Source organism: Erythrolamprus reginae, chromosome 10, assembly GCF_031021105.1.
Source record: "Erythrolamprus reginae isolate rEryReg1 chromosome 10, rEryReg1.hap1, whole genome shotgun sequence".
Lineage (NCBI taxonomy): Eukaryota > Metazoa > Chordata > Lepidosauria > Squamata > Dipsadidae > Erythrolamprus > Erythrolamprus reginae.
This window is the reverse complement of record NC_091959.1, coordinates 23,605,595-23,633,023: the sequence shown is the minus strand read 5'-3', so window position 1 is coordinate 23,633,023 and position 27,429 is coordinate 23,605,595. Positions and strand designations below refer to the sequence as shown.

At 43.7% G+C, this 27,429-nt stretch overlaps 1 protein-coding gene across 3 annotated transcripts in view; it reads left to right on the top strand.

Moving 5' to 3' along the window:
• The window catches only part of KIF7 (kinesin family member 7), a 45,266-nt gene that overhangs the window by 5,543 nt on the left and 12,294 nt on the right, over positions 1 to 27,429 (top strand). For 2 of the 3 annotated variants that reach the window (XM_070763498.1, XM_070763495.1), the window contains exons 4-17: positions 4,325 to 4,745; positions 6,878 to 7,415; positions 9,235 to 9,372; positions 10,856 to 11,053; positions 12,865 to 13,049; positions 13,442 to 13,551; positions 14,531 to 14,680; positions 17,675 to 17,877; positions 18,782 to 18,979; positions 20,322 to 20,447; positions 22,111 to 22,287; positions 24,227 to 24,442; positions 24,969 to 25,175; positions 25,984 to 26,182. In XM_070763498.1, the coding sequence (XP_070619599.1) occupies positions 4,325 to 4,745; positions 6,878 to 7,415; positions 9,235 to 9,372; positions 10,856 to 11,053; positions 12,865 to 13,049; positions 13,442 to 13,551; positions 14,531 to 14,680; positions 17,675 to 17,877; positions 18,782 to 18,979; positions 20,322 to 20,447; positions 22,111 to 22,287; positions 24,227 to 24,442; positions 24,969 to 25,175; positions 25,984 to 26,182 (3,066 nt within the window). The remainder of the gene's footprint in view (positions 1 to 4,324; positions 4,746 to 6,877; positions 7,416 to 9,234; positions 9,373 to 10,855; positions 11,054 to 12,864; positions 13,050 to 13,441; positions 13,552 to 14,530; positions 14,681 to 17,674; positions 17,878 to 18,781; positions 18,980 to 20,321; positions 20,448 to 22,110; positions 22,288 to 24,226; positions 24,443 to 24,968; positions 25,176 to 25,983; positions 26,183 to 27,429) is intronic. The other variant, XM_070763496.1, reaches the window with a different exon arrangement.

Genomic DNA, 27,429 nt, shown 5'->3' with positions numbered 1-27,429 from the left:
CCCAGCTCCGCTCCCCAGCTGGGAGGCGGATCTAGGGAGTCCCCACCGCGCGCGCGTTGCTGGGGAAAGCGCGCGCGCTTGGGGACATCCCAGCTCCGCTCCCCAGCTGGGAGGCGGATCTAGGGAGTCCCCAAGCGCGCGCGCACCCCAGGCGCGAGCAACGGGGTGGGCGGGCGAAGGGCGGGCGGCAGTGGAAGCAAAAACACCATCTGCGCACGCGCAGATGGTGTTTTTACTTCCGCACCGCTACTTCGCTAAAAATCGATCATCGCGTGGGGTCCTGGAACGGAACCCTCGCGATGATCGAGGGTTCACTGTAGATAGATAGATAGATAGATAGATAGATAGATAGATAGATAGATAGATAGATAGATAGATAGATAGATAGATAGATAATGCAATGCCCCCCAATGGATGCATGCGCACACACCACGTGGCAGGGCCTTCTCTGTGGTGGCTCCAGCTCTCTTGAACCAGTATCCCTCAGAGATCCATACCACCCCTACCCCACCCCCACCCCGGCTTTCTGGAAAGCCTTAAAAACCGGCAGGGCTGAGGCTGTTGAGCAATAGCATCTCGCTCCGGCCTAGAAGCGATGAATGTTTTTATTACAGAGTCGGCCTTCTGCAGGTCCTGTCAACTAGACAATGTCGCTTGGCAGGGCCTAGGGGAAGAGCCTTCTCTGTGGGGGCCCCGGCCCTCTGGAATCAGCTCCCTGTGGAGATTCGTACTGACCCCACCTTCCTTGCATTCCATAAGAGTCTGAAGACTCATTTATGCCACCAGGCTTGGGCCGATTAGATCTTAACCCCATGGCCAGCGAATGACTGTATGGTTGCTGTTCGAATAGGAATGAGTGATTTTTAAATGTTATTAGGGTTTTAAAGTAATTAGCTAAATTCATTGGATATTTTAGATATTTATACGTATGTATTGTTTTTGATATGTTGTAAGCCGCCCCAAGATTAGATTAGATTAGATTAAATTAAATTAAATTAAATTAAATTAAATTAAATTAAATTAAATTAAATTAAATTAAATTAAATTAAATTAAATTAAATTAAATTAAATTAAATTAAATTAAATTAAATTAAATTAAATTAAATTAAATTAAATTAAATTAAATTAAATTAAATTAAATTAAATTAAATTAAATTAAATTAAATTAAATTAAATTACAGTGATCCCTCGAGTTTCGCGATCTCGATCTTCGCGAAACGCTATATCGCGATTTTTCAACCCGGAAGTAAACAACACCATCTGCGCATGTGCGCCATTTTTTTTTCCTATGGCCACGCATGCGTAGATGGTGGAGTTTGCTTCCCCCTGGCCAGATCAGCTGCTGGGCGGCTTCCCTGGGTCTTCCCCCTCTTGCCGGGGTTTCCCCTTTGCGTGGGCGGCGGGGAAACCCCAGCGTTGCTTCCCAGCTGAGTGGCGCGAGCAACGGCGTGGGCGGGCGAAAGGCGGGCGCGCGGACATTGGGCACACGAGCGGCGTGGCGGCCGGACAAACGGCGGCCGCTCCTGGCGGCAGCACGAGCAACACGAACAGCATGGCGGCCGGACACTTGGGAAGACCCCCGCCCAGCAGCTGAGGACCCGCCTGCCCGCCGCTTGTCCGGCCGCCGCGCCGCTCGTGCCGCCGCTGCTGGCGCGAGCAACGCCGCTTCCCAGCTGAGTGGCGCGAGCAACGGCGTGGGTGGGCGAAGGGCGGGCGCACGGACAAGGGGCGCACGAGCGGCGTGGCGGCCGAACAAACGGCGGCCGCACGAGCAACGCAAGCGGCGTGGCGGCCGGACAAATGGCGGTCGCGCCTGGCGGCAGCACGAGCAGCACAAACGGCATGGCGGCCGAACAAACGGCGGCCGCACGAGCAACGCAAGCGGCGTGGCGGCCGGACAAATGGCGGCCGCGCCTGGCGGCAGCACGAGCAACACAAACGGCGTGGCGGCCGAACAAACGGCGGCCGCACGAGCAACGCAAGCGGCGTGGCGGCCGGACAAATGGCGGCCGCGCCTGGCGGCAGCACGAGCAACACAAACAGCGTGGCGGCCGAACAAACGGCGGCCGCACGAGCAACGCAAGCGGCGTGGCGGCCGGACAAATGGCGGCCGCGCCTGGCGGCAGCACGAGCAACACAAACAGCGTGGCGGCCGAACAAACGGCGGCCGCACGAGCAACGCAAGCGGCGTGGCGGCCGGACAAATGGCGGCCGCGCCTGGCGGCAGCACGAGCAACACAAACGGCGTGGCGGCCGAACAAACGGCAGCCGCACGAGCAACGCAAGCGGCGTGGCGGCCGGACAAACGGATTCTCCTCCGACCTGCCCTCACCTTAGCTTCCAGCTGATGCTTCGATCCTTGGAAGAGGCCAGAGCGCCTTTCTGCACCACACTCTGCGCTCGGGTTCCTTTCCGGAAGATGGAAGTTTCTCTCTTTCCATCCTTTCTAGCAATACAATACTCGATGGTTAAAATGGTTTTAACCATCGAGTATTGTATTGCTAGAAAGGATGGAAGGAGAGAAACTTCCATCTTCCGGAAAGGAACCCGAGCGCAGAGTGTGGTGCAGAAAGGCGCTCTGGCCTCTTCCAAGGATCGAAGCATCAGCTGGAAGCTAAGGTGAGGGCAGGTCGGAGGAGAATCCGTTTGTCCGGCCGCCACGCTGCTTGCGTTGCTCGTGCGGCCGCCGTTTGTTTGGCCGCCACGCCGTTCGTGTTGCTCGTGCTGCCGCCAGGCGCGGCCACCATTTGTCCGGCCGCCACGCCGCTTGCGTTGCTCGTGCGGCCGCCGTTTGTTCGGCCGCCACGCTGTTTGTGTGTCGTGCTGCCGCCAGGCGCGGCCGCCATTAGTCCGGCCGCCACGCCGCTTGCGTTGCTCGTGCGGCCGCCGTTTGTTCGGCCGCCACGCCGTTTGTGTTGCTCGTGCTGCCGCCAGGCGCGGCCGCCATTTGTCCGGCCGCCACGCCGCTTGCGTTGCTCGTGCGGCCGCCGTTTGTTCGGCCGCCACGCTGTTTGTGTGTCGTGCTGCCGCCAGGCGCGGCCGCCATTAGTCCGGCCGCCACGCCGCTTGCGTTGCTCGTGCGGCCGCCGTTTGTTCGGCCGCCACGCCGTTCGTGTTGCTCGTGCTGCCGCCAGGCGCGGCCGCCATTTGTCCGGCCGCCACGCCGCTTGCGTTGCTCGTGCGGCCGCCGTTTGTTCGGCCGCCACGCCGCTCGTGCGCCCCTTGTCCGCGCGCCCGCCCTTCGCCCACCCACGCCGTTGCTCGCGCCACTCAGCTGGGAAGCGGCGTTGCTCGCGCCAGCAGCGGCGGCACGAGCGGTGCGGCGGCGGGCAGGCGGGTCCTCAGCTGTTGGGCGGGGGTCTTCCCAAGTGCGGAAGTAAAAAACACCATCTGCACATGCGCGAGGGCGCGCATGCGCAGATGGTGTTTTTACTTCCGCACCACTATATCGCGAAAAATCGAGTATCGCGAGGGGTCTTGTAAATTAAATTAAATTAAATTAAATTAAATTAAATTAAATTAAATTAAATTAAATTAAATTAAATTAAATTAAATTAAATTAAATTAAATTAAATTAAATTAAATTAAATTAAATTAAATTAAATTAAATTAAATTAAATTAAATTAAATTAAATTAAATTAAATTAAATTAAATTAAATTAAATTAAATTAAATTAAATTAAATTAAATTAAATTAAATTAAATTAAATTAAATTAAATTAAATTAAATTAAATTAAATTAAATTAAATTAAATTAAATTAAATTAAATTAAATTAAATTAAATTAAATTAAATTAAATTAAATTAAATTAAATTAAATTAAATTAAATTAAATTAAATTAAATTAAGTTTCCTGAAGCCTGGAGAGCTCAAAAGGTGGCACAGTGAGTAGAATGCGGTACTGCAGGCCACTAAAGCTGATTGTAGATCTGCAGGTCAGCAGTTCAAATCCCATCACCGGCTCCAGGTTGACTCAGCCTTCCATCCTTCCGAGGTGGGTCAAATGAGGACCCGGATTATGGGGGGCAATATGCTGGCTCTGTTTAAAAAGTGCTATTGCTAACACGTTGTAAGCTGCCCCGAGTCTAAGGAGAAGAGCAGCATAAGAAAATTGAAGAAATAGATAGATAGATAGATAGATAGATAGATAGATAGATAGATAGATAGATAGATAGAAAGCTATCTATCTTGTAAGCTGCCCTGAGTCTAAGGAGAAGGGCGGCATAAAAAATCAAATCAAATCAATCAATCAATAATAGGTTCACCATCACGGCTTTATTACTGCAAGGGGGCCCAGCCTTTTTTCTTCCTTCTCTGGTTGCAGTGCTGCACGGGGTGAAGGAAACCGAAGTGGAAGGTTTGGATGAGGTTCTGAGCCTGCTGGAAATGGGCAACGCGGCCAAGCACACGGGAAGCACCCACCTCAACCGGAGGTCCAGCCGTTCCCACACCATCTTCACCGTCACCATGGCACGAAGGCAGAGCAGCAACTGTCTCGCTCGCTTCACCCGCGTGGGGAAGACTGCGATGGCACCAACTTCCGGGCAGGTTTTGAAGGCCAAGTTTCACTTTGTGGATCTGGCCGGTTCGGAGCGGATGGTGAAGTCGGGGTGCACTGGGGAGAGGCTGAAGGAGAGCATCCAGATCAACGCCAGCCTCTTGGCCTTGGGCAACGTCATCAGCGCCCTGGGAGACCCCCGGCGGAAAAACAGCCACATCCCCTATCGGGATTCCAAAATCACCAGGTAGTCTTCTTCTGAGTCCTCCCTGTTAGGATGTACAGTGGTTCCTCTACTTACGAACTTAATTCGTTCTGTGACCAGGTTCTTAAGTAGAAAGGTTTGTAAGTAGAAGCAATTTTTCCCATAGGAATCAATGTAAAAGCAAATAATGCGTGCAATTGGGGAAACCACAGGGAGGGTGGAGGCCCTGTTTCCTCCCAGGAGATTCCTAGAGAGGCCCCACAGAGGCTTCTCCCCACCTTTTCCGGCCCTGTTTTCCCCCAGGAGATTCCTAGAGAGGCCCCACGGAGGCTTCTCCCTGCCTTTTCTGGCCCTGTTTCCTCCCAGGAGATTCCTGGAGAGGCCCTACGGAGGCTTCTCCCTGCCTTTTCTGGCCCTGTTTCCTCCCAGGAGATTCCTAGAGAGGCCCCACGGAGGCATCTCCCTGCCTTTTCTGGCCCTGTTTTCCCCCAGGAGATTCCTAGAGAGGGCCCACAGAGGCTTCTCCCCACCTTTTCCGGCCCTGTTTACTCCCAGGAGATTCCTAGAGTGGCCCCACGGAGGCTTCTCCCTGCCTTTTCCGGTTACAGTTTCAAAGGTTTGTAAGTGGAAAATGGTTCTTGAGAAGAGGCAAAAAAATCTTGAACACCCGGTTCTTCTCTAGAAAAGTTTGCAAGTAGAGGCATTTGTAGGTAGAGGTACCACTGTACTCTTATCCTCTTATCTGTTTTGCTGAAATGATGGTTGTATTCAAGTCAAAATCAAATCATGTTTATTACAGTGAGAGGCCAGAACAAATATTTTTCTTTTAGTATTTAATGACTATAGGTCTCATAGTTTATGGATTACTGTTCAGTATAGTTAGGCCAGGTATAACTGACAGAGTGGATTTTAATCTGTGTTATTCTAGAATTTTCCCAGAGTGCTTGTATTTGTTCTTGTCAGAGTTTAGGCAGCGTGCTTAGTATTGTGAGATAAACCCAGGAGCAAAAAAAAACAGAGCACACCAGCCCAAAGAGCCTTTACTTAATTAGTAGTGGTTGAATTAGCAGTGGCTGAATTTACAGCTGAGAAGGGAAATGCCTTATAATGGCTTATAATGGCTGTAACTTGTTGCGTATATCCTAAGATTTTTATTAATATTGCTTCTTCATTGCTTATTTGACCCCTATGACAATCATTAAGTGTTGTACCACATGATTCTTGACAAATGTATATTTTATTTTATGTACGTTGAGAGCATATGCACCAAGACAAATTCCTTGTGTGTCCAATCACACTTGGCCAATAAAATTCTATTCTATTCTATTCTATTTTTACCCAGCTTCCTAAAGTGGCAGTAATCCATAGTTTAAATTCAGGGCCAGGACTCCACAATGCCAACGGGTGATTATTTTTTCTGAAATAAAATTGATTTGAAGCTAAGAACTGCATAAATAACAGACTTCAACAGCATTGTCATTTTCATTTGCAGCCTCTGATAGGTTTTTTTCCCCTTCCTGAGAGCTATTCATGACCCAAAACAGAGGTAGGCAAAGTTGGCTCTTCTATAATTTTGTGGACTTCAACTCCCAGAATTCCTAAGCCAATCATGCTAGCTCGTGAATTCTGGGAGTTGAAGTCCAAATGTCATAGAACAGTGATGGTGAACCTATAGCACGGGTGCCACAGGTGGCATGCGGAGCCCTATCTGCTGGCACGTGAGCTGTTGCCCTAGCACATTTATAATGTGCATGTGTGTGCCGGCCAGCTGATTTTTGGCTCACACAGAGGCTCTAGGAGGGCATTTCTGGCTTCCAGAGAGCCTTCGGGGGGATAGGGGAGGGCATTTTTACCCTCTCCTGGCTCCAGGGATGCCTTTGGAGCCTGGGGAGGGCGGAATATGAGCCTATTGGGCCCACCAGAAGTTGGGAAACAGGCCGTTTATGGCCTCCAGAGGATATTGAATTATGGGTGTTGGCACTTGCACATGTGCGATAGCGCACGGTCATACTCTTTCGGCACCCAAGGTAAAAAAGGTTTGCCATCACTGTCAGAGAAGAACCAACTTTGCCTGACCCCAAAACAGAAACTGGTCCACATTGTTCCTTCCTTAAAGCATGATTCCTCCTGCTCTACTTCCGTGTTGCTAATATGAGACCCTGCTCTGGTTTCAGGATCCTCAAAGGCTCCTTGGGTGGGAACGTCAAAACCGTGATGATTGCCTGTGTCAGCCCTTCCTCCTCCGACTTTGATGAGAGCCTGACTACTCTGAATTACGCCAGGTGGGCTCAGAATATCAAAAACAGCGCCGTGGTGAATTGCAGCAAGGAGGCGGAGCCCGTCGAAGCCCTACAGCTGCGTCTCAAGAAGCTTCAGCGGGCCTTGGAACAGAGACACCGGTCCGAGACTCGCATCATCCGCCGATCGGAGGCGCCCGCCAAAGGCCACTCAGAGGAAAGCATAGCTCGCTTACGAGCTGAATGCAACCACTACCGGACGTGCACAGACGCCGCCTATCAGCTCTTGATGGAACTGCAAGGGGAGGGCAACTTGACAGAGGAACAGGGGCTCCAGATGAAGGAGTGGCTGTGTGCAGTGGAAAATGGAGCAGGTGACCCGAACTTGACCTCCGGTGCTGACAGCGGAATTGGAAGCACTTCAGCTGAGGAGCCGCACTCCAAAAGGTCCAGTTCCAAGCTGGTCAAGACTCAGGTACTGTGGTGGAACTGTTAGCACTCTGTAAAAAACAGTTGGGTTTGCAATATATAAACAAACTAACAATGTATGTTTGTTTGCATTGAAGTACTATGGCTTTAAGATGTAATGTTGTAGATTGCCATAAGAGGGAGCCAGAAAGCATGATTCTGCTCTCTCTGTTCTTTCTGCTGATTTGCTGTGACTGATGTAGTAAGCTCTGTGTTAGTTGATGTATTTGTAAGCTATAATGTATGTCTGGTATGTAAGACAAAAGACAGGCTTGTAATATTATTATTGTATGAAGAGACATTGACTGATTTGGATGTGTATGCCTGGACTGTTTAACTTGACTGTGCTATTTCTAAAAGTAAACACTAATTGAACTTTAATGTATCTGTTTTTGTATGACTGAATAATTACTCATATCTCCTGGATATTTGCTGAAGGACAGGGGACCCATTTGTGGGAGGAAAGAGGCAGTGGTGTTGATTCAAGGAAGGAAACAACTGAGGTCAAACTGTTAGTTCTATATCCAGGGGTGGCTATTGGGGGTCTGCAGATGTTCAGAAGAACCTCCAGCTAAAATTCTATGCAGTTTGGAGAACCCCCAAATCCCACTCCTGGATGGCCCAGCCCACCCCATGTCAAGGTTCCAGGTAAAATCCGAAATAAATCAGGGTCAGAGTACTCCTCAATGTTCTAATTTATTTCCAGAGCGAGCCTGGTACCCACTCTGGGAAACCTGAATTTGAGTTTCCCACCCAGTTGAAAGTTCACATCCCTTGTCCCCCACCCACAAACACTCAGATTGTGCCAGCATGGCCAGCCCACCTTCTGCTTCCACCCAGGTGGGTGGGCATAGGATGTCCTTGAACTACTTGAAATAATGCTTTGTGGCTGCATCTGTTCCCTCATTAAAATCACCCCTCCCCCCAAGTTCCCATTAACATCAGGCCTTCTATAAATAGTGTGGCAAGCTGTTAATTTCTCAGCAACTTTTGCACCGGCTTGACAGGCGGCCTCCCCCCAAGAAAAAAAAAAGTATCCTGCAGTATTTCCTCTCCTCCCCAGAATCCCCACATGGCCCGTTTTGGATGCAGATGAGTACAGGGACTATTATACTTGTGAAGTCTTTAGAGGGGACATGATTGATTATTTTGGATGTTATTCTTTTTGATCTTGGGGGAACCATTCAAGGTGGAGATGTAATTAAATAGCCTCCCTTGGGATACAAGACATGGAGCTGTTTCTGCCAACAGCATCTCGTGGGATGATACTGAGAGTGGGTTATGAGGATGCTCTGCTCTTTCTTTATGGTCCGGGTGAGGGGATGACCCAAGAACCTTCTGAAGATCCCATGAAGAAGATCCCACCTCATTACAGCACAGGTGGCCAGATTTTGCGCAGCAGCAGTGGGGATTCGTCGCAAATGTGTGCCTTCATAGCGAGATATGTACATCTCTTGTATATTTACAATGGGTCAATTTTAGTTGCTCAGCCAAAAGTCATGAATTGTGTAAGTCATTTGTCTCCACATATCCAAGAACCTCAACACTTAGCATGTCTATGTTGACTTGGGTGACGGCCAACTTTGGATGGTCAACGAACTGTTGTAAGTCAAGGACTACATTTATCACCCAAGAATCTGCTACTAGGATCAAAGAGATACTAAAATGTCTAGATTCTAAGAATCTGAAACGGTTCTTGGATGTTCTGTTTTTCTGGTTTTTTCTTGTTTTTTTAAAATTATTATTAATATTATATTGATGGTCTTTGACTGTAATAAAGGTAATTGATCCCACCTCTTGCTCTTTTTTTCTCTCTCTTTTGCCAGGAGGGGCATCAACCCGGACCTGAGACGGTGAGGCAGGAGGAGGTGCTGAAGCTGGAGGAGCAAGTAGAGCGGTTAGAGAGGGAGAACCAGGATTTCTTGGCAGCCCTTGAGGATGCTATGGAGCAGTACAAAGCACAGGTATCTCCTTGTTAGATTGGCAAGCTTCTCCTCCCTCAGCCTGCCATCCGTTGATTTTTTAAAAATGTTGAAAGTGTTGTGAGTGTTGTGAGTGTTCCCTGTCAGCCTTTGGAAATGTCAGATTCAGAAGACGAAGGTGATGTAGAAGCTGTTAATTACCCTGATTTAAGAGAGGTGGAGGAGGCTAGTGATGAGTATGTACATGTATGCATAGTAATACTTCTTCAGATAACGGGGGTGTAGAAGGGAGTCCTTGGTTAAGTGCAAAATTCAGAAGGTCAGAGAAAAGAAAAGATGAAATTGGGGGGAAGAAGTTTTAATATGCTATTTCAGAGTGTGTAAATCAATTAATTACATCACATCCGGGATTGCACGGAAGAGATGAATGCTTTTCTGCAAAGTGCTATAAACAAGATGGATGTGTTTGCCATTTCTCCAGAGAAGTGAGTCTGTATAATGCATGATAAAACTATTTTTAAGTAGCGTGAACCTGACCCAGAGATAAGAAGAAGTCTGAAGTAGACAGCCCGTTCTTTTAGAAAGAATTATAACTTTGTAGTTTTTGTCTGAGATTGGAATGTATTTTGCATGCCGGAGCAGTATATGACAAATTCTAATGTGGGAGAAAAATAAATAAATAAGTGTTGTTCTGAAAATTACAAGTCTGTAAAGCTCGTATTCTTGGGGCAGCCGGACATATCCCAGTCCAGTTCCAGAACAGAAAGGGACCTTGGAGGACTTCTAGTTCAACTCCCTACTCAAGCAGGAGGCCATATAGAATTTCAGACGAATGATTGTCCATTATCTTCTTAAAAACTTTCAGTGTTGGGGAGCATTTACAACTTCTGGAGGCAAGTTGTTCCACTGATTAATTGTACTCAGTGCCAGGAAATGTCTCTTTATTTTTAGGTTGACTCTTGCCTTGATTAGTTTCCATCTATTGCTTTTTTGTCCCACCTTCAGGTTCTTTGTAGACTAGGTTGACCCCTAGGGAAAAAAAACCAAGATAATGAATCACATTAAAAATGGATCGCTTACTCCAGTGGTTCTCAACCTGGGGGTTGGGACCCCTTTGGGGTCGAAAGACTGTTTCACAGGGGTCGCCTAAGACCGTGGGAAAAAACAAATTTCCCATGGTGTTAGGAATTAAAGCTTCTATTCTGGCACCTTGGGACATATTTTTACAATCTGACCAATCAGGTGTTTTCAGTGGGTGTGTCCCTCTGATCTTCCTGCCAATCAGTGTAAAGTTCTGTTGGGAGAATTGGCGCTAGACCTATGGTTGGGTGTCATCACAACGTGAAGAACTATATTAAGGGGTCCCAGCATTAGAAAGGTTGAGAACCACTGGTCACTTTGCAGAAGTGGGAGACACCAGACAATAGGGACAATAAAGAACTGGGGAGCCCATGGCTCTGAAGTTACCAGCTATGCTTTCAAGCAATCACATTCGGTCTCACATTATTATTATTATTTTTTCCAGGGTGCCAAATTGCGAGAACAGGAAGACATCATCTCTGAATTTCAGAAGTACCTAAAGATGGAGACGCCCCATTTGGGCATGCCTGAACTTCTAGGGAACGTCTCCTTGGTACAGCTTGACCAAAGGCCACACACAGCTCCCGTCGATGCATACCAGTCCCATCACTGGCTCAAGCTTGCCTGTAATCACCACAGTAAGGTTTGTGAGTTGTTTCATCATCCTATAAACAGGATTTAAACATTTTTCTTAGATCTGCATTGGAGACGACTCGGAGGTTATGGTCTTCCTTTCCTACCCCTACCCCCCAAAAAACCCCTCATCCAATTAAATAAACTCACTTTTAGAAGATGTTTCAAGGCACACCAGAATTAACGTTTTTGCATACACTTGTGAAATGTCTCAAAAGAATGCCAAAATCTTGTGATGCTTCAGGAATTACTGTGCAAGATCACATAAGAATTTTGGGGGAAAGGATGATAGCTCCTTCTTGAAAGTTCTTTATTTATTTGATTTCCGCAGCGATCCAACTCAACCAATTGACTCTGGGTGGCTTACAATTCTAAAATCATAAAATTAATACAGAGTCAGTCTCTTGCCCCCCAAAATTTGGGCCCCCGTTTTACCAACCTCAGAAGGATGGTAAACTGAGACAACCTTGAGCAACCAGGATCAAACTTCTAGCAGTAGTCAGAGTTAGCCTTCAATTTCAATACAGCATTTAGCCTTATATACCACTTCATAGTGCTTTACATAGCAATAGCACTTAGATTTATATACCAGTTCACAGTGCTTTACAGCCCTCTTTAAACGGTTTACAAAGTCAGCATATTGCCCCCAACAATTTGGATCATCATTTTACCCACCTTGGAAGGATGGAACGCCGAGTCAATTTGGGTCCTCATTTTACTGACCTCAGGAAGATGGAAGGCTTAGTTAACCTTGAGCTTGGTGAGAATTGGACTGCTAAATTACAGGCAGCCAGCAGTTGGCAGAAGTAGCTTGCAGTACTGCACTCTAACCACTGCACCACCATGGCTCATTAAATTAAAAATTAAAGAAATTTTAAACATTCAAGAAAACATAAACATAACATCAAAACACCTTCAAAATAAATAACTATAAACAACAGCCATGATGATTGGTCGACTAATAGTAAAGTCAATTCACAGGGTCCTTAACATATTCTGAGCCCCAGGCCTGGTTGTGTATCTTTCTCCATTGAAAATATGCCCAATACATTTTTCCTGACAATCAAATTAATGAAAAATAAAAACAAGAACACAATGAGGTGCCAGTGAGGCACTTGGACTGTATTCCCATTATATATTTAACTTAGCAATTGTTTTGTCAACTCATACAATTTTGGTGACACACCAAACTATAACCTAATTGCATGACCTTGTCTTGTGTAATTGGCTAGCCAGTGGCTCATATTTGTGCTGTAATAAGTTATTTTCCTTTCTTGGAAGTAGATGAAGAGAAAGAAAGAAAAGATAATTAAAATTCAATCTAAGGACCATATTTTCTGGAGTATAAGATGCACTGGAGTATAAGACACACCTTAGTTTTGGGGGGGGGGGGGAGTGAAATCTGCCTATCAGGTATTTATCCTTAATCTGCTCAGCTTCAGCACATTATTTAATCCCCTGGTTAGGGCTTAAAAAAACCTTATTCGGAGCGAGTAGCAATGGAAAAAAGCCTGCAAAGACTTAGGGCTGGGAAAAAACCTTCTTTGGAGAGACTAACAATAAAAAAGCCTGCAAGCCAGGAAGAGCTGGGAAAATCATTAGGGCAGGAAAAATAATCTTCGAAAAAGCTACATTCAGAGTATAAGACGCACCCAAATTTTCAGCCTCTTCTGGGAAGGAATAATGTGTGTCTTATACTCTGAAAAATACGGTAGCTATAAGTAACTGCAAACCTTCTTGGGGGCAAATAGCTTAGAGTGTAAGCAAATTTTTAGGCTCATCCTGCAGCCTTTTCCTTATTGCACATTTTCTTTTAAATAGCTCCACGGTGTCACAGCTCACAATGGAGAAGACTCGCTGGGACAAAGCCGCAGTCTTGCTGGAGATAATATGTACAGTCTAGGGACAAAGGACATGTCACAAATGAAAACACCGAACAACGTTTTTGATTCGTCTTTGGAAGACGAGAATAGGTGTTGGCCAGTCTGGTCCCTTCAGCAATACAGGTGAGTCATGAGTGATGTGTTACATCTTCTGTAGATTGATTTGGGTCTGGTGGTACCCACAATTTTTCTTTCTTTCTTTTTTATTTATTGAAAAAAACAGCAGCATGTGAGGATAACAATGCAATTATTATGTTATTTCTACAATACCAATGTATGCGGTAATTATTGGTTTTTTTTTAATGTTGCCAGTATATTTCCTATACCTTATAATAATGCTGCTGCTGCATGGAAACTATACCTGCTACAAAAAAACTATATGCATTTTTGAAATCAGAACAAAACAATGATTCAGAAAAGTACAAGGTCAACTGCGATGATTACAAAAAATATTTTTTTGTGCACCTGTGTAGTTTGTGTTTTTAATTAAACTGAACAACTGGGTGTTCTTGTAGGAACAGAACCCACAACTGGAGCAAAGAAGACATTTCAACCAAGAAGAATAAAAAATACAACTCCAAATCCCCAGAGGGAGTCCAGGAGAAATCTTTGGAGCTACCTAAAGGTACGGCAGTGCTTTCAGCCAAGCAAAAAAGAACACCCAGAAACAATCATTTTGCTTTCCCAATGCTGAGAACAAAAATGTTATTTCAGACACTTCCTCCTGCTTGTACTGTATGACTGTAACTTGTTGCTTGTATCCTTAAGATTTATTATTATTATTATTATTATTATTATTATTATTATTATTATTATTATTAAAATTACAGGTAAAAACCCTATACAGTAAAATCAATCAGCCAATTCATTCACAACATATCTCCGAGACCGCCTTCTGCCGCATGAATCCCAGCGACCAGTTAGGTCCCACAGAGTTGGCCTTCTCCGGGTCCCGTTGACTAAACAATGTCGACTTGTGGGACCCAGGGGAAGAGCCTTCTCTGTGGTGGCCCTGACCCTCTGGAACCTCATTCGCAAACTCATTAAAACTCACCTCTGCCGTCAGGCATGGGGAAACTGATCCCCCTGGGCTGTTCCGTTCAATGCATCGTATGTTTGGGATGTATGATTGTTTTTATATTAAGGGTTTTTAAACTGTTTTTTATAATTGGATTTGTACTGTGTTTTATTGTTGTGAGCCGCTCCGAGTCTTCGGAGAGGAGCGGCATACAAATCTAATAAATAATAATAATAATAATAATAATAATAATAATAATAATAATAATAATAACCACACACTTCATTTATTAAAGGGGGTGGGGATTGACCTAATTAATATTGATTGTTTCCTGATTGCTTATTTGACCTCTATGACAATCATTAACTGTTGTACCTCCTGATTTTTGACAAATGTACCTTTTCTTTTATGTGCACTGAGAGCATCTGCACCAAAGACAAATTCCTTGTGTGTCCAATCACACTTGGCCAATAAAGAATTCTATTCTGTTCTGCTCTGTTCTGCTCTGCTCTGTTCCATTCTATTCTATTCTGTTATTGTGATACCATTTGTACCGAACCATTCTCGTTTGCGTTTTCTTTCCCAGATGGGAGGCAACAGGAGGTGAGCAGCCCAGCAGGGAGCTTTCCAGGCAAGGATTCCGAATGGCAGCTGCTTCAGGCCCACCAGAAGATCCGTGAGCTGGCCATCAACATCCGTATGAAAGAGGACCTGATAGTAGAGCTGATTAAAACAGGTATGGAACTGTTGAGCTGTGGTTGAACTCAACTCATGCTTGATCCTTTTCCTCCTGTCCTTCAAGGCCATTCTTCACGGCCTCTCTACAACAATCCTACCTCCCCTGGTTGTCTGTTTTCCTTCTTCACTGCTTGTGGAAAAGACCAGCAGAGCTTTCCCTTGGAATATCAGACTTTGTATCCTTCAGCACAGGGGCGGGTTCTTCTTACTTCTTCCTACCAGTGCTCTGCGTACGCATTGCGACATTTTACATCCACGCGTCCCCAGCGCGATTTTGCTTCCACGCCTGCGCAGACGGACGATTCTCCTTCTGCACATGCTCAGAGAGTCAAAAATCTCAGAGAATCAGGAAAAAAAAAAGATGGCAGCACATACGGACCAGCAAAGACAGACTGGAGCCACCGCACGCAAACTGCGTGATCAGCAGGCCACTACTGAAGCGGCGCATTGGACCGCACTGTGGTAGGAATCCACCTCTGCTTCAGCATAGAAACATAGAAACATAGAAGACTGACGGCAGAAAAAGACCTCATGATCCATCTAGTCTGCCCTTATACTATTTTCTGTATTTTATCTTAGGATGGATATATGTTTATCCCAGGCATGTTTAAATTCAGTTCCTGTGGATTTATCAATCACGTCTGCTGAAAGTTTGCTCCAAGGATCTACTACTCTTTCAGTAAAATAATATTTTCTCATGTTGCTTTTGATCTTTCCCCCAACTAACTTCAGATTGTGTCCCCTTGTTCTTGTGTTCACTTTCCTATTAAAAACACTTCCCTCCTGAACCTTATTTAACCCTCTGACATATTTAAATGTTTCGATCATGCCCCCCCCTTTTCCTTCTGTCCTCCAGACTATACAGATTGAGTTCATTAAGTCTTTCCTGATACGTTTTATGCTTAAGACCTTCCACCATTCTTGTAGCCCGACTTTGGACCCATTCAATTTTGTCGGTGAGGTCTCCAGAACTGAACACAGTATTCCAAATGTGGTCTCACCAGCGCTCTATATAGCGTGATCACATTCTCCCTCTTCCTGCTTGTTATACCTCTAGCTATGCAGCCAAGCATCCTACTTGCTTTTCTTACCCATTTTGAGACTGTAATTACCGCATGATTCTTCCTCTTTGTTAAGGTATTGAGATTGAATAGCTGACCAGCTGTAAAGCTGATGCAATGTAAGACTGATCAAATGAAGATGAATCAGTAGTGATATTGCCGGTTGTAGACTATAAAGTGGTCTACAAAGTGCTTTTACCACTTTAAGAGTTGGTTATGCAGTGGTTGCCCAGAAAGTAATGCACCACATTTTTTTTCTCAGCCTACAATAATGGTACGAATGCAAAACTTTAGATATAAATTATTTAAATTGTCAGGAGTGCATGTGTAAATTTTGCATTTCTTCAGACAGATAGCGTAGCTGAAGCAGGGTTTTGAAATGGCGTCTGTAAGTGATGTACGTTACAAGAAAGTAATGCACCACATTTTTTTTCTTCAACAATTAGTTATTGAAAACAATGAAACTTACACACAAGAAAGAATGATGTTTCTTCTACACTCCCTATTTTTTCACATAATTTCCATCCCGTTCTGTGGCCTTCCTCCAACGAGACATAAGGATGTGTACGCCCTGTCGGTACCACTCCTTGTTCTGGTCACAAAGCCATTTCTGCACTGTAATGGCCTCACCCTCTATGCCCAGCGACTAACCGTCCTTCCGTCAACTCCGTAAACTGTACACAAACATTTGTGAATGTTCCCAACAGTTTCTTTCTCCGCAGTGAGAAATTCAATGACGACACGCTGCTTGTAATGTACATCACTTATAGATGCCATATATTTTATATAAACCACTGTTAAATGTCTAAGGCTCTGTTTGCTGGCTCTTTCTCCTAATAATAGTCACACTGCAAATGCTCTGACACTCATACTAATTCATTTGATATCCAACTTTTCTTTTTTTCCTGCATAACTTTAATATAAAAAATGATTTTAAGACAATATGTTGTGACCAATGTGCATCAATGCCAATTGAGATACATGAGCATCATTAGTACAGTATCAAGAATACAGAAAACAGGAATTCAGAGTATATTAAATCGATACAATTACCTCCAAAGTACAAAACTAGCTTCTTTTTAAAATAAACCAAATGAATATACTCATACATAACTTCTCCAAGGCTATAAAAGTTGCTCAGCTTCTTACAAAACACAGTAAACAGACACTTTGGCTAATAACAACTCTGAAAACTATACACATAAAAACATGGATAAAGTAGTTTATACAAGTAGAGCATTTTGGCACTTCAAAACAAGTTATTTTTCTTATCATTAATCAAAATAGAAACATACAGTAGTCAGCAAAGTTACTATAGAACTAATCCTGAAACATATAAAAAGTTTTCAATCTCTGGAAATAAAACATCAATGCGGTTTACTGTAAAAGAAAGGGTTAGAAGGGGTTTTTTTGTCCTTTTTTGTTTGTTTGTATGTTATGTCAGTTTGTTTGAAGTTTGTGGTTTAATGTTTTAAATTTACTTTTTAACTTTTATATTTAATAAAAATTATTTTTAAATAAAAAGTTTTCAATCTCTAAAATAATATGGTTTTTTTTTTCATCTGAACAGTTTTGATTGTTAATACTGAGCCAAATGCTATCAGGATGTTTAAATACTTTTAAATATGCTGTTCAAAAAAATAAAGGGAACACTTAAACAACACAATATAACTCCAAGTAAATCAAACTTCTGTGAAATCAAACTGTCCACTTAGGAAGCAACACTGATTGACAATCGATTTCACACACTGTTGTGCACATTCAACTTTGTACAGGACAACGTATTCAATGAGAATATTTCATTCATTGAGATCTAGGATGCGTTATTTAAGTATTCCCTTTATTTTTTTGAGCAGTATACTTTTAAATATCCAACTTTTCTGTTCTATTATGGGCTGACCTTCCGTGTGACAGAAGTCTGTCTGTTTCAGGCAAGCATGCCCAAGCCATGAACAAACAGTACCAGCAGAAGATCCAACATTTGGAGCAGGAAGCCGAGCAGGTGCGGATGGAACTGAACGATGGGCAGAGGCAGCTGCAAGAGCTGGAAGGCAAAGAACCTCACGACCCGGCTGAAAAGCGGAAACTCCAGGAATATCGCAGCAAAGTGGAAGCTGCCCAGAGCAAGGCAAAGGTAGCCGGGAAACGAAGGAGGTTCACAAAATGGCAGGAATGAAATTATTATTAATATTATTATTTAGATTTGTATGCCGCCCCTCTCCAGAGACTCAGAGCGGCTCACAACAACAAAAACAGTGCAAATCCATGAATTAAAACAATTTAAAACCCTCAATGTAAAAAACAATCATACATCTCATACAAATCATACATAAAATGAAAACAGTCCTGGGGATTTAATTTCCCCATGCCTGACGGCAGAAGTGGGTTTTGAGGAGTTTGCGAAAGGCAAGGAGGGTGGGGGCAATCCTAATCTCCCGGGGGAGGATGATAGGAATGATGAGAAAAACTAGTAGAATAGAAGTGCAGACTTAGTAGAAAGTCTGACAGTGTTGAGGGAATTATTTGTTTAGCAGAGTGATGACGTTCGGGAAAACACTGTTCTTGTGTCTAGTTGTCTTGGTGTGCTCTGTAGCGACGTTTTGAGGGTAGGAGTTGAAACAGTTTGTGTCCAGGATGCGAGGGGTCAGTAAATATTTTCCCCGCCCTCTTTCTGACTCGTGCAGTATGCAGGTCCTCAATGGAAGTCAGGTTGGCAGCAATTGTTTTTTCTGCAGTTCTACTCTTGCTACTCTCCCTATATCAGTGGTTCTCAACCTTTCTAATGCCGAGACCCCTTAATACAGCTACTCATGTTGTGGTGACCCCCAACCATAAGTCTAGCGCCAATTCTCCCAACAGAGCTTGAAGCTGATTGGCAGGAAGGTCAGAGGGACGCCTCCACTATAAACGCCTGATTGGTTGGATTGCAGAAATATGTTCCAAGGCGCCAAAATAGAAGCTTTAGTTCCTAACACCAGGGAAAACGGTTGTTCAGTCCCCAAAGGGGTCCTGACCTATCATCCTCTCTCTCTGGACAGATGCTGCAGGAGAAGAAGCGGGTGACGGAGCGGCTGGCCTCCTTCTCCGCTCAAAACGAGAAACGCCTGCTGGAGCTAGAGAGGAACGTGCAGCTGATGCGGCAACAGCAAGGCCAGCTCCAGAAGCGTTTGCGGGAAGAAGTGGAGCAGAAGCGACGTTTGCAAACCGAGATGCAGAAGAGGCAGCATCGGGTCAAGGTAGATACGGCTGGGCTCCAGCGGCCTCCAAGCGAGAAAAGATGGCGATAGGCAGAGCTTCTTCCATCGGGTTTGAATTGTATTTCTTTTATTAGCAATAGCACTTATAATGCCACTCCACAGTGCTTTACGGTCCTCTCTAAGTGGGTTACAGAGTCAACCTCTTGCCCCCAATAATCGGGGCCCTCATTTCACTCACCTTGGAAGCAGGCAAGGGTTCCTCATCTCCAGCACTGTCAGTACTCTGTCTGTCTGTCTGTCTGTCTGCCTGCCTGCCTGCCTGCCTGCCTGCCTGCCTGCCTGCCTATACATCCATCCATCCATCCATCCATCCATTATTTATTTATCTATCTAGCATCTACCCATCTATCATTTATCTACAGTATCTATCTATCTATCTATCTATCTATCTATCTATCTATCTATCTATCTATCTATCTATCTATCTATCATTCTATCTATCCATCCACCCATCCATTATTTATCTAATTATCTATCTATCCATCTATCATTTATCTACAGTATCTATCTATCTATCTATCTATCTATCTATCTATCTATCTATCTATCTATCTATCCATCCACCCTTCCATCCATCCATTATTTATCTAATTATCTATCTATCTATCTATCTATCTATCTATCTATCTATCTATCTATCATCTATCAATCTATCTATCTACCCATCTATCATTTATCTACTCTATCTATCTATCTATCTATCTATCTATCTATCTATCTATCTATCTATCTATCTATCTATCTACCTAATCTATCATCTATCTATCTTCTCTATAACATCTACCTACCTACCTATCTACCTACCTACCTACCTACCTACTATGCCACCTTTCTCCGTAATTTTTTCCCTCTGCAATTTTATATTTCTGAAGGACAATATTGGGTGGCTTTCTTTCCCTGTCTATGGAAGCTTCATTGCGTTGGATTCTCACTGTAAAATGCCAATCAGTTTTCAATAGTTTTGGTTGGAATTTGTCCTGAGGAATGATTAAAAGTAGCTCAGAAGCTATACGCTCTCTAGAAGATCCAGGCTGTTTTTTGTTTTTTAATAGATGCACCAACAGTAGCTAAATTTTAACCACTGCACCACCAGCGTTTTTCTGTGTGCAGATACAATTAATGGGGTCTTTTGTAATTGTAGTAGAGTAAAATAGCTGGCGAATTCTGAGATACAAACACTTACAGGGCATTCAGGTTTGCAAAGGATGCATTTAGGGAACACATGAGCACAGAATCTTTTAGGTAGGTTTTTGGCTTTCGAGAACCACAATTAACATTCAGGATGGGTGCAGCAGTATTTTTTTCCCCCTTCCATCTTTAGGAGTTGGAGCTGAAGCACGAGCAGCACCAGAAGATTCTGAGGATCAAAACTGAGGAGGTAGCTGCCTATCAGCGGAAGCACAGGAGTGGCAGCAATGACTCAATGATCAGTCTCGAACAGCAGCAGGTAAAGGTGGATGCCTGCGGGCCTCTGGGCAGGAAGCTGGGCCACAGGCAGAGCCAAAAACAACATGGGCACCATGACACAAGTGGGATAATTGTGTTATTTGGAACAGTAATATTGGGATGCACACATCATCATCTGGACTTTGATCTGGAACGTCTCCCAATTTTTCGCAATGGGGTGGATTGATTATCATAGAATATAACAGAGTAGAATAGAATAGAATAAATAGAATAGAATAGAACAGAACCTTGGAGGTCTTCCAGCCCGGTCCTTGCTCAAGTAGGAATTAATTACCGTATTTTTGGAGTATAAGATGCATGTTTTTCCTCTCTAAAAGAGGCTGAAAATTTGGGTGTGTCTTATACTCTGAATGCAGGGTTTTTTGAAGCTTTTCCCCCCCAGCCCTAATGAGGTGCTAATGATCTGCCCAGCTCTTACCTTGTAGGCTTTTCCATTGTTACTCTCTCCGAAGAATGATTTTCCCATCTTTGCGGGATATTTTTCATTGCTCTACTTGCGGCATACAAATCTAATAAATATTATTATTATTATTATTATTATTATTATTATTATTATTATTATTATTATTATCTCCAGTCCTAACGAGGTGCTAGTGAACTTCCCAGTTCTTATCTGCTTGCAGGCTCTTTCATTGTTACTCTCTCCAAATAAGGTTTTTTTCAGTCTTAACCAGGGGATAAAATAATGTGCTGATGCTGACCAGACTAAGGACATTAGCCAGATGAATACGTGGTAGGCAGATTTCCCCCCTCCCCTAGTTTCCTCCCCAAAAACTAAGGTGCGTCTTATACTCTGAAAAATATGGTACATGCCATCAAGTCATTCTCAACTCCTAGTGAGGAAGTGGGAGAGGGAGATAGAGGGAGGGGAGGGAGGATATAAAAGAGGAAACAAGCAGGTAATTAATGTATAAATGCTACCCCGAGTCCTTAGAGAGGGGCGGCATATAAATCCAGTAAGTAAGTAAGTAAGTAAGTAAGTAAGTAAGTAAGTAAGTAAGTAAGTAAGTAAGTAAGTAAGTAAGTAAGTAAGTAAGTAAGTAAGTAAATAAAGAACGAACGAACGAACTAATGAATGAATGGTTCAGTTAAGATACTGGTCCATGTACTATTAAATAGAACTATATGTATTTTGTTAAGAATTAAGGTAGATGTATAGATGTGTCATGGAGAAAAACAATAAAAACTTTATTTTTTTAAAAAAGGTCATTGTCAGCTCCTGAAGCTTTCATAGGTAGATCTTCTCCATTATGAACCCCGAGAGATACCCCCATTAAAAGGTTCCTTGTGCTTCTTTTGTATTTCTTCCCTGGGTGACTGCCACCATGGGAAGCAAAGATAATCCTATATGTAGGAAATGTTTTTTCAGATTAGAACATTTTTTTTAAAAAAACACACCCTTCTTTTAATTTTGATTTCAAATTAATGGATAAATAATTTTTAAAAAATAGTATCATAAGCCTATTCCGCTCTCTGAAGTAATTGGAAGCCCTGAACCCTACAGGCAGAAAACTGGGGGTTCATCTGGGATTTTTGGAGCAGGAATTCTGTTCGGCAGTTGACGGTAAAAACTTATACGTGGTTTAGCATGTGTGATCAAACTGGGACAACCTGGTTTCTTTTTGCTCCTGTTTGTCCATCAGAAAATTGAAGAGCAGAAGAAATGGTTGGATGTAGAGATGGAAAAAATCCTCAAGCAGAGACGAGCCCTGGGTGAGCTGGAAGATGAATTGACCAAAAGAGAAACCATCGTTGCCAAGAAAGAAGCTTTGCTTCAGGAGAAGAATGACCTGGAGAACAAGAGACTCCGGTCTAGCCAGGTGGGCAAAATTATTTTGAGTTATATTACAGTGATCAAATCTAGACAGCAGGCTAAAAAGCAGAGACATCACGCTGCCAACAAAAGTTCATATAATCAAGGTGATGGTTTTCCCAGTTGCAATGTAATGGCTGCGAAAGTTGGACCATAAAGAAGGCTGAGTGACAAAGCATGGAGGCCCTTGAACTCTGGTGCTGGAGAAGACTCCTGTGAGCCCCTTGGATTGCGAGGCGATCCAACTGGTCAGTCCTAGAGGTGATCCACACTGACTGCTCTTTAGAAGGCCAAATCCTGAAGATGAAACTCAAAGACTTTGGCCACCTAATGAGAAGGAAGAACTCACTGGAGAACAACCCAATGCTGGAAATCTATATCTCCTATACCTTTCTTCTATTCTTATATCTCTTCTTCTATTCTTTCATTGATATGTTCTATTACTATATCTTCTTTTCTATTCTTTCTTAGATATATTTTACTATAAGTATCTCCTCTATAACCTTCATCATGTATTTTACTATGTGTGTATATATATATATATACCCACTAAAACCCTCATTGTGTATTGGACAAAATAAATAAATAAAATAAATTGAGGGCAAAAGAAGAAGGAGACGGCAGAGAATGAGGTGGATGGATGGAATTGCTGAAGCATGAGATTAAAACTTTGAACTATAAATAAACTGAATGAACAAACCCTTAAATTACTGATACTTACTGGCACTAACAAATGCGTCAACACGTATGGAGAAAACACTAGGGAAATCTACACCACCTACATGTTTGAACCAGAGGCCGTAAAGCATTGAAGCCCCAGCTCTAATGTTGGCCCTCTATGTTCCTCTTTTTGCTACTCTTTTTTGCTCTAATTTTCTATTCCTCCTCCTCTCGTTTCTCTTTCCCTTCTTCCCCCTTCCCACTCCCCCTTTTCTTCCCTCCTCCCCCACCTATGCTCACTAGATAAGTTAATTACAATTGCTAGCATGTACATTTTATTTATTTATTTATTTATTTATTGATTGATTGATTGATTGATTGATTGATTGGATTTGTATGCCGCCCCTCTCCGGAGACTCGGGGCGGCTAACAGCAACAATAAAGCAGTGTACAATAGTAGTCTGATGTTAGAAATAATTAAAAGCCCATTAATATAAAAAAACCAAACATACATACATGTATACCATGCATAGAATAGTAAAGGCCTAGGGGGAAGAGGGTCTCAATCCCATATATCCCCTTTGCTTTTCTGTACACTGTTTTTAATGTATATATTCAATAAACATATTTATTAAAAAATAAAATAAAATAAAAAATAATTTTAAAAAAGGGCCTTGAACTATGGTGCTGGAGAAGACTCCCATGAGTCCCTTGGACTGCAAGGGGATCCAACTGGTCAGTCCTAGAGGAGATCCACCCTGACTGCTCTTGAGAAGGCCAGATACTGAAGCAGAAACTCAAAGACTTTGGCCAACAAATGAGAAGGAAGGACCCACTGGAGAAGACCTGAATGCTGGAGAACAATTGAGGGCAAAAGAAGAAGGGGATGATACAGAACGAGGTGGATGGATGGAGTCACTGAAGCAGTCGGCATGAGATTAAATCGACTCCAGACAGTGAAGGGCTGAAATTTTTTTTTACTACCACACTGTGGGCATGGCTTATTTTATGGGTGTGGCTTCCTGGCCATGTGACCAGGTAGGAGTGGCTTGATGATCATGTGAGCGGGGGATGGCTTAAAAGTCATGTGACTGGCTTAAAGGTGGCCAGTCACTCACGTCAAAGGTTAGAGTTAGGGTTAGAATCTCCGATTCTGCTTTCCTAACCTGGTCTTCAGTAAACGTTTATTCCCAAGAGTTGTTGAAGTCTGGCAATTTTGCAAACTTCCATTCTGACTGTTGGGCACCGAATGTTCCTTAAAGATCGTCCTTCTCTCCCTCCTTTAGGCTCTGAATGACGACATTCTTCGTGTCTCCAGCCGCCTGGAGTACCTGGAGAAAGAGCTAACGCAGAGGAATGGGCAGCTTGGTCAAAGCAGCGCACAAGACCAGCAACTCATCCGTCAAGAAATTAATAATTTGCGTCAGGAGAAGGACCAGTTGCTCAAGCAGAGGTTGGAAATCGATGAGAAATTACGTCAGGGCACCTTGCTGTCACCTGAGGTAAGCGGGTCTGGTCGCTCTATTTTGAAAATTGATTCATTATAGCAATAGCATTTTGACTTATATACCACTCATAGTGCTTTTACAGCCTTCTCTAAGCGGTTCACTGATGTCTGACTCCAAAGGCAGCTGATAACTGTCAGACAGCCCTGGCCCCATCTCTGCCTCGTCAGCATTCGTCGGAGCCTTTCCCAGACTTCAGGACTGGCCCATGCTCCTCCCCAAAGTCCTCACTGTCTGAATCTGCTGGTGGGCCATAACGGAAGGAAGGAAAGGAGGGAGGGAGGCAGGGAGGGAGGAAGGGGAGGGAGGGAGGGAAGGGAAGAAGGAAGGAAGGAGAGAAGGAAGGAAGGAAGGAAAGGAAGGGAAGAAGGAAGGAAGGAAAGAAGGGAAGGAAGAAAGGGAAGGGAAGAAGGAAGGGAAGGAAGGAAGGAAGGAAGGATTCCAGTTAATTGAAGTATCATGAGGATTCTTCATGAGGATCAAATGATTTCTCAGGACGGGGGGAATGTTGGTCTGTTTTTAGGAGGAGCGGATACTTTTCCAGTTGGACGAAGCCATTGAAGCTCTGGATGCTGCCATAGAGTATAAAAACGAGTCCATCACTTGCAGACAGCGAGTTCTGAGGTCATCAGCCAGCCTTCTGTCCCAATGTGAGATGAACCTTATGGCAAAACTCAGCTACCTCTCTTCCTCCGAGACCCGGGCACTTCTTTGCAAATACTTTGATAAGGTAGGAACCCAATAATGTATGGCTCAGAAATGTGTGACATCCTGCCCAGCAACCATAGAAAGTGCATGTCACTTTTACCTTAATTGAGAAATTGCATTTTAGAAGAATAGAATATGATAGGATAGGATAGGATAGGTTGGGATGGGATGGGATAGGAATAGGAATAGGAATAGGAATAGGAATAGAATAGAAATAGAATAGAAATAGAATAGAATAGAATAGATTTTTTATTGGCCGAGTGTGATTGGATACACAAGGAATCTGTCTTTGGTGCATTTTCTCTCAGTGTGCATAAAAGAAAAAGAGACATTTGTCAAGAATCATGAGGTACAACACTTAATGATTGTCACAGGGGTCAAATAAGCAATGAGGAAACAATATTAATAAAAATCTTAAAGATACAAGCAACAAGTTACAGTCATACAGTCATAACTGGGAGGAAAAGGATGATAGGAATGATGAGAAATAACTAGTAGTAATAGTAGTGCAGACTTAGTAAATAGTTTGATAGTTTTGAAGGAATTATTTGTTTAGCAGAGTGATGGCGTTCAGGAAAAAATGTTCTTGTGTCTAGTTGTCTTGGTGTGCAGGGCTCTGTAGCAAGCACTGCACGCCAAACAACTAGCAGGCCAAGGCAACTAGCACACACAACAATTAGCACATTCACACCAAGACACAGTGGTTAATGCTAAAGAACATTTAGCTAATGAAACCACTGTGTACCTGTTGAGTTCTGGGATATCTGCCCATTGCCTTTCCCATAACCACAGTGGGTTGAAATATTTCCAAACGTTCCTGTAACGATCAGGTGGTGACCCTGCGAGAAGACCAGCACAAACAGAGTGTGGCATTTTCGGAACTGGAAATGCAGCTGGAAGAGCAGCTACAGCTGGTGTTTTGGCTGGAGGTGGCCTTGGAACGGCAGCGCTTGGAGATGGACCGTCAGCTGACCTTGCAACAGAAGGAACATGAACAGGACATTCAGCTTCTGCTCCAGCAGAGTCGGGGTAATAAATAGGACCGAGGAGCAATCCTGGTTTCTGTTAAATCTTTGTTTAAATCATTCTTTGCTTCCGCAAAGCTGTAAAAACCTGTGGCCGTTGAGCAAATGAGAGACCATCTACATCCAGTCGTGAGAGATATTGAGAGATATGTATGGCTTTTACTAGGGTTTTGTAATCATTTTTTGAATTGTTCTTTTAAATATTGTTTTTATTTGTGATAAGCCTCCCAGAGTCCTTGAGGAGTTGGGCAGCGTATAAATTAGATTAATTAATTAATAAATCCTTATTGATCACTGGTGGCACACTGTTTCTCCTAAACACATCTGCATAAGTTGGAGATTTTGCAGTATCCTTCCCTGTTGTGGTCGTCTCTGGCCCAGCTCCTGCCCCAAGGAGTGTGGAGGTGGATGTGGGGGAGACATCCACATGCCGCAGGCCTGTTTTGCTCCCAGTAGAATCTGCCGACGAAGTCTCCTCTGACCAAGGAAGCGTGAGTGACAGGGAAGAGGGGAGTTTGGCAGACAGCCCAGGAGGAGATCAGTCATCTGTATCATCCCTGGATTCTGAAAAAGAATGAATGACACATCCATGCATGCGTAGAGTGATGCATAGGAGACAACACCTGAAGGATTATTAGAAGAGAAAATGAGGCCACCTGTGGTTGGGTGGGGCTGCTGTAATTATTGTTACAGATAAAAGTGCAGCCTGGTGTTTTAGCCTCATGGCAGTTCATCTGATTCATTGTTTCGTCAAGATCGTGGTTTTTGCTCTTCAGGATTGTGTGTGTGGACTCTTTGGACTTTAGAATTGGACTCAATTTCCCCATTATTGGGTGAGCAATTGGACTGCATTTAACCTGTGCCTTGTGTGTACCAGAAAATCCCTTTGACATTTAAAAAGGGAGCTGTTTCTGTTTTTCTGTTTATAAAAATTTTTGCGTTTTCCTTTTATCGTGTGGTGTGTGTCTTCCTGGACTAATTACCCTGTAATTATGGGCGGTTGAGACACGCCGGCAGAACATTCCCCTGGAGTGGGGAGGGAATGGGGATTTGGCAGTATCCTTCCCCTGCCATGTCCATCAAACCATGCCTATAGAACCAGTAGTAAAAAAAATTGGATTTCACCACCGGTCCAAACCAGTTGAGATTTTTAAAGATTAGTCAGATCAACTAATGTGCTACTCTGTGATGTGACATAAGAATAACGTCATTATTTATTAGCTCTTTACATTCTATTGCACACAGAAATCC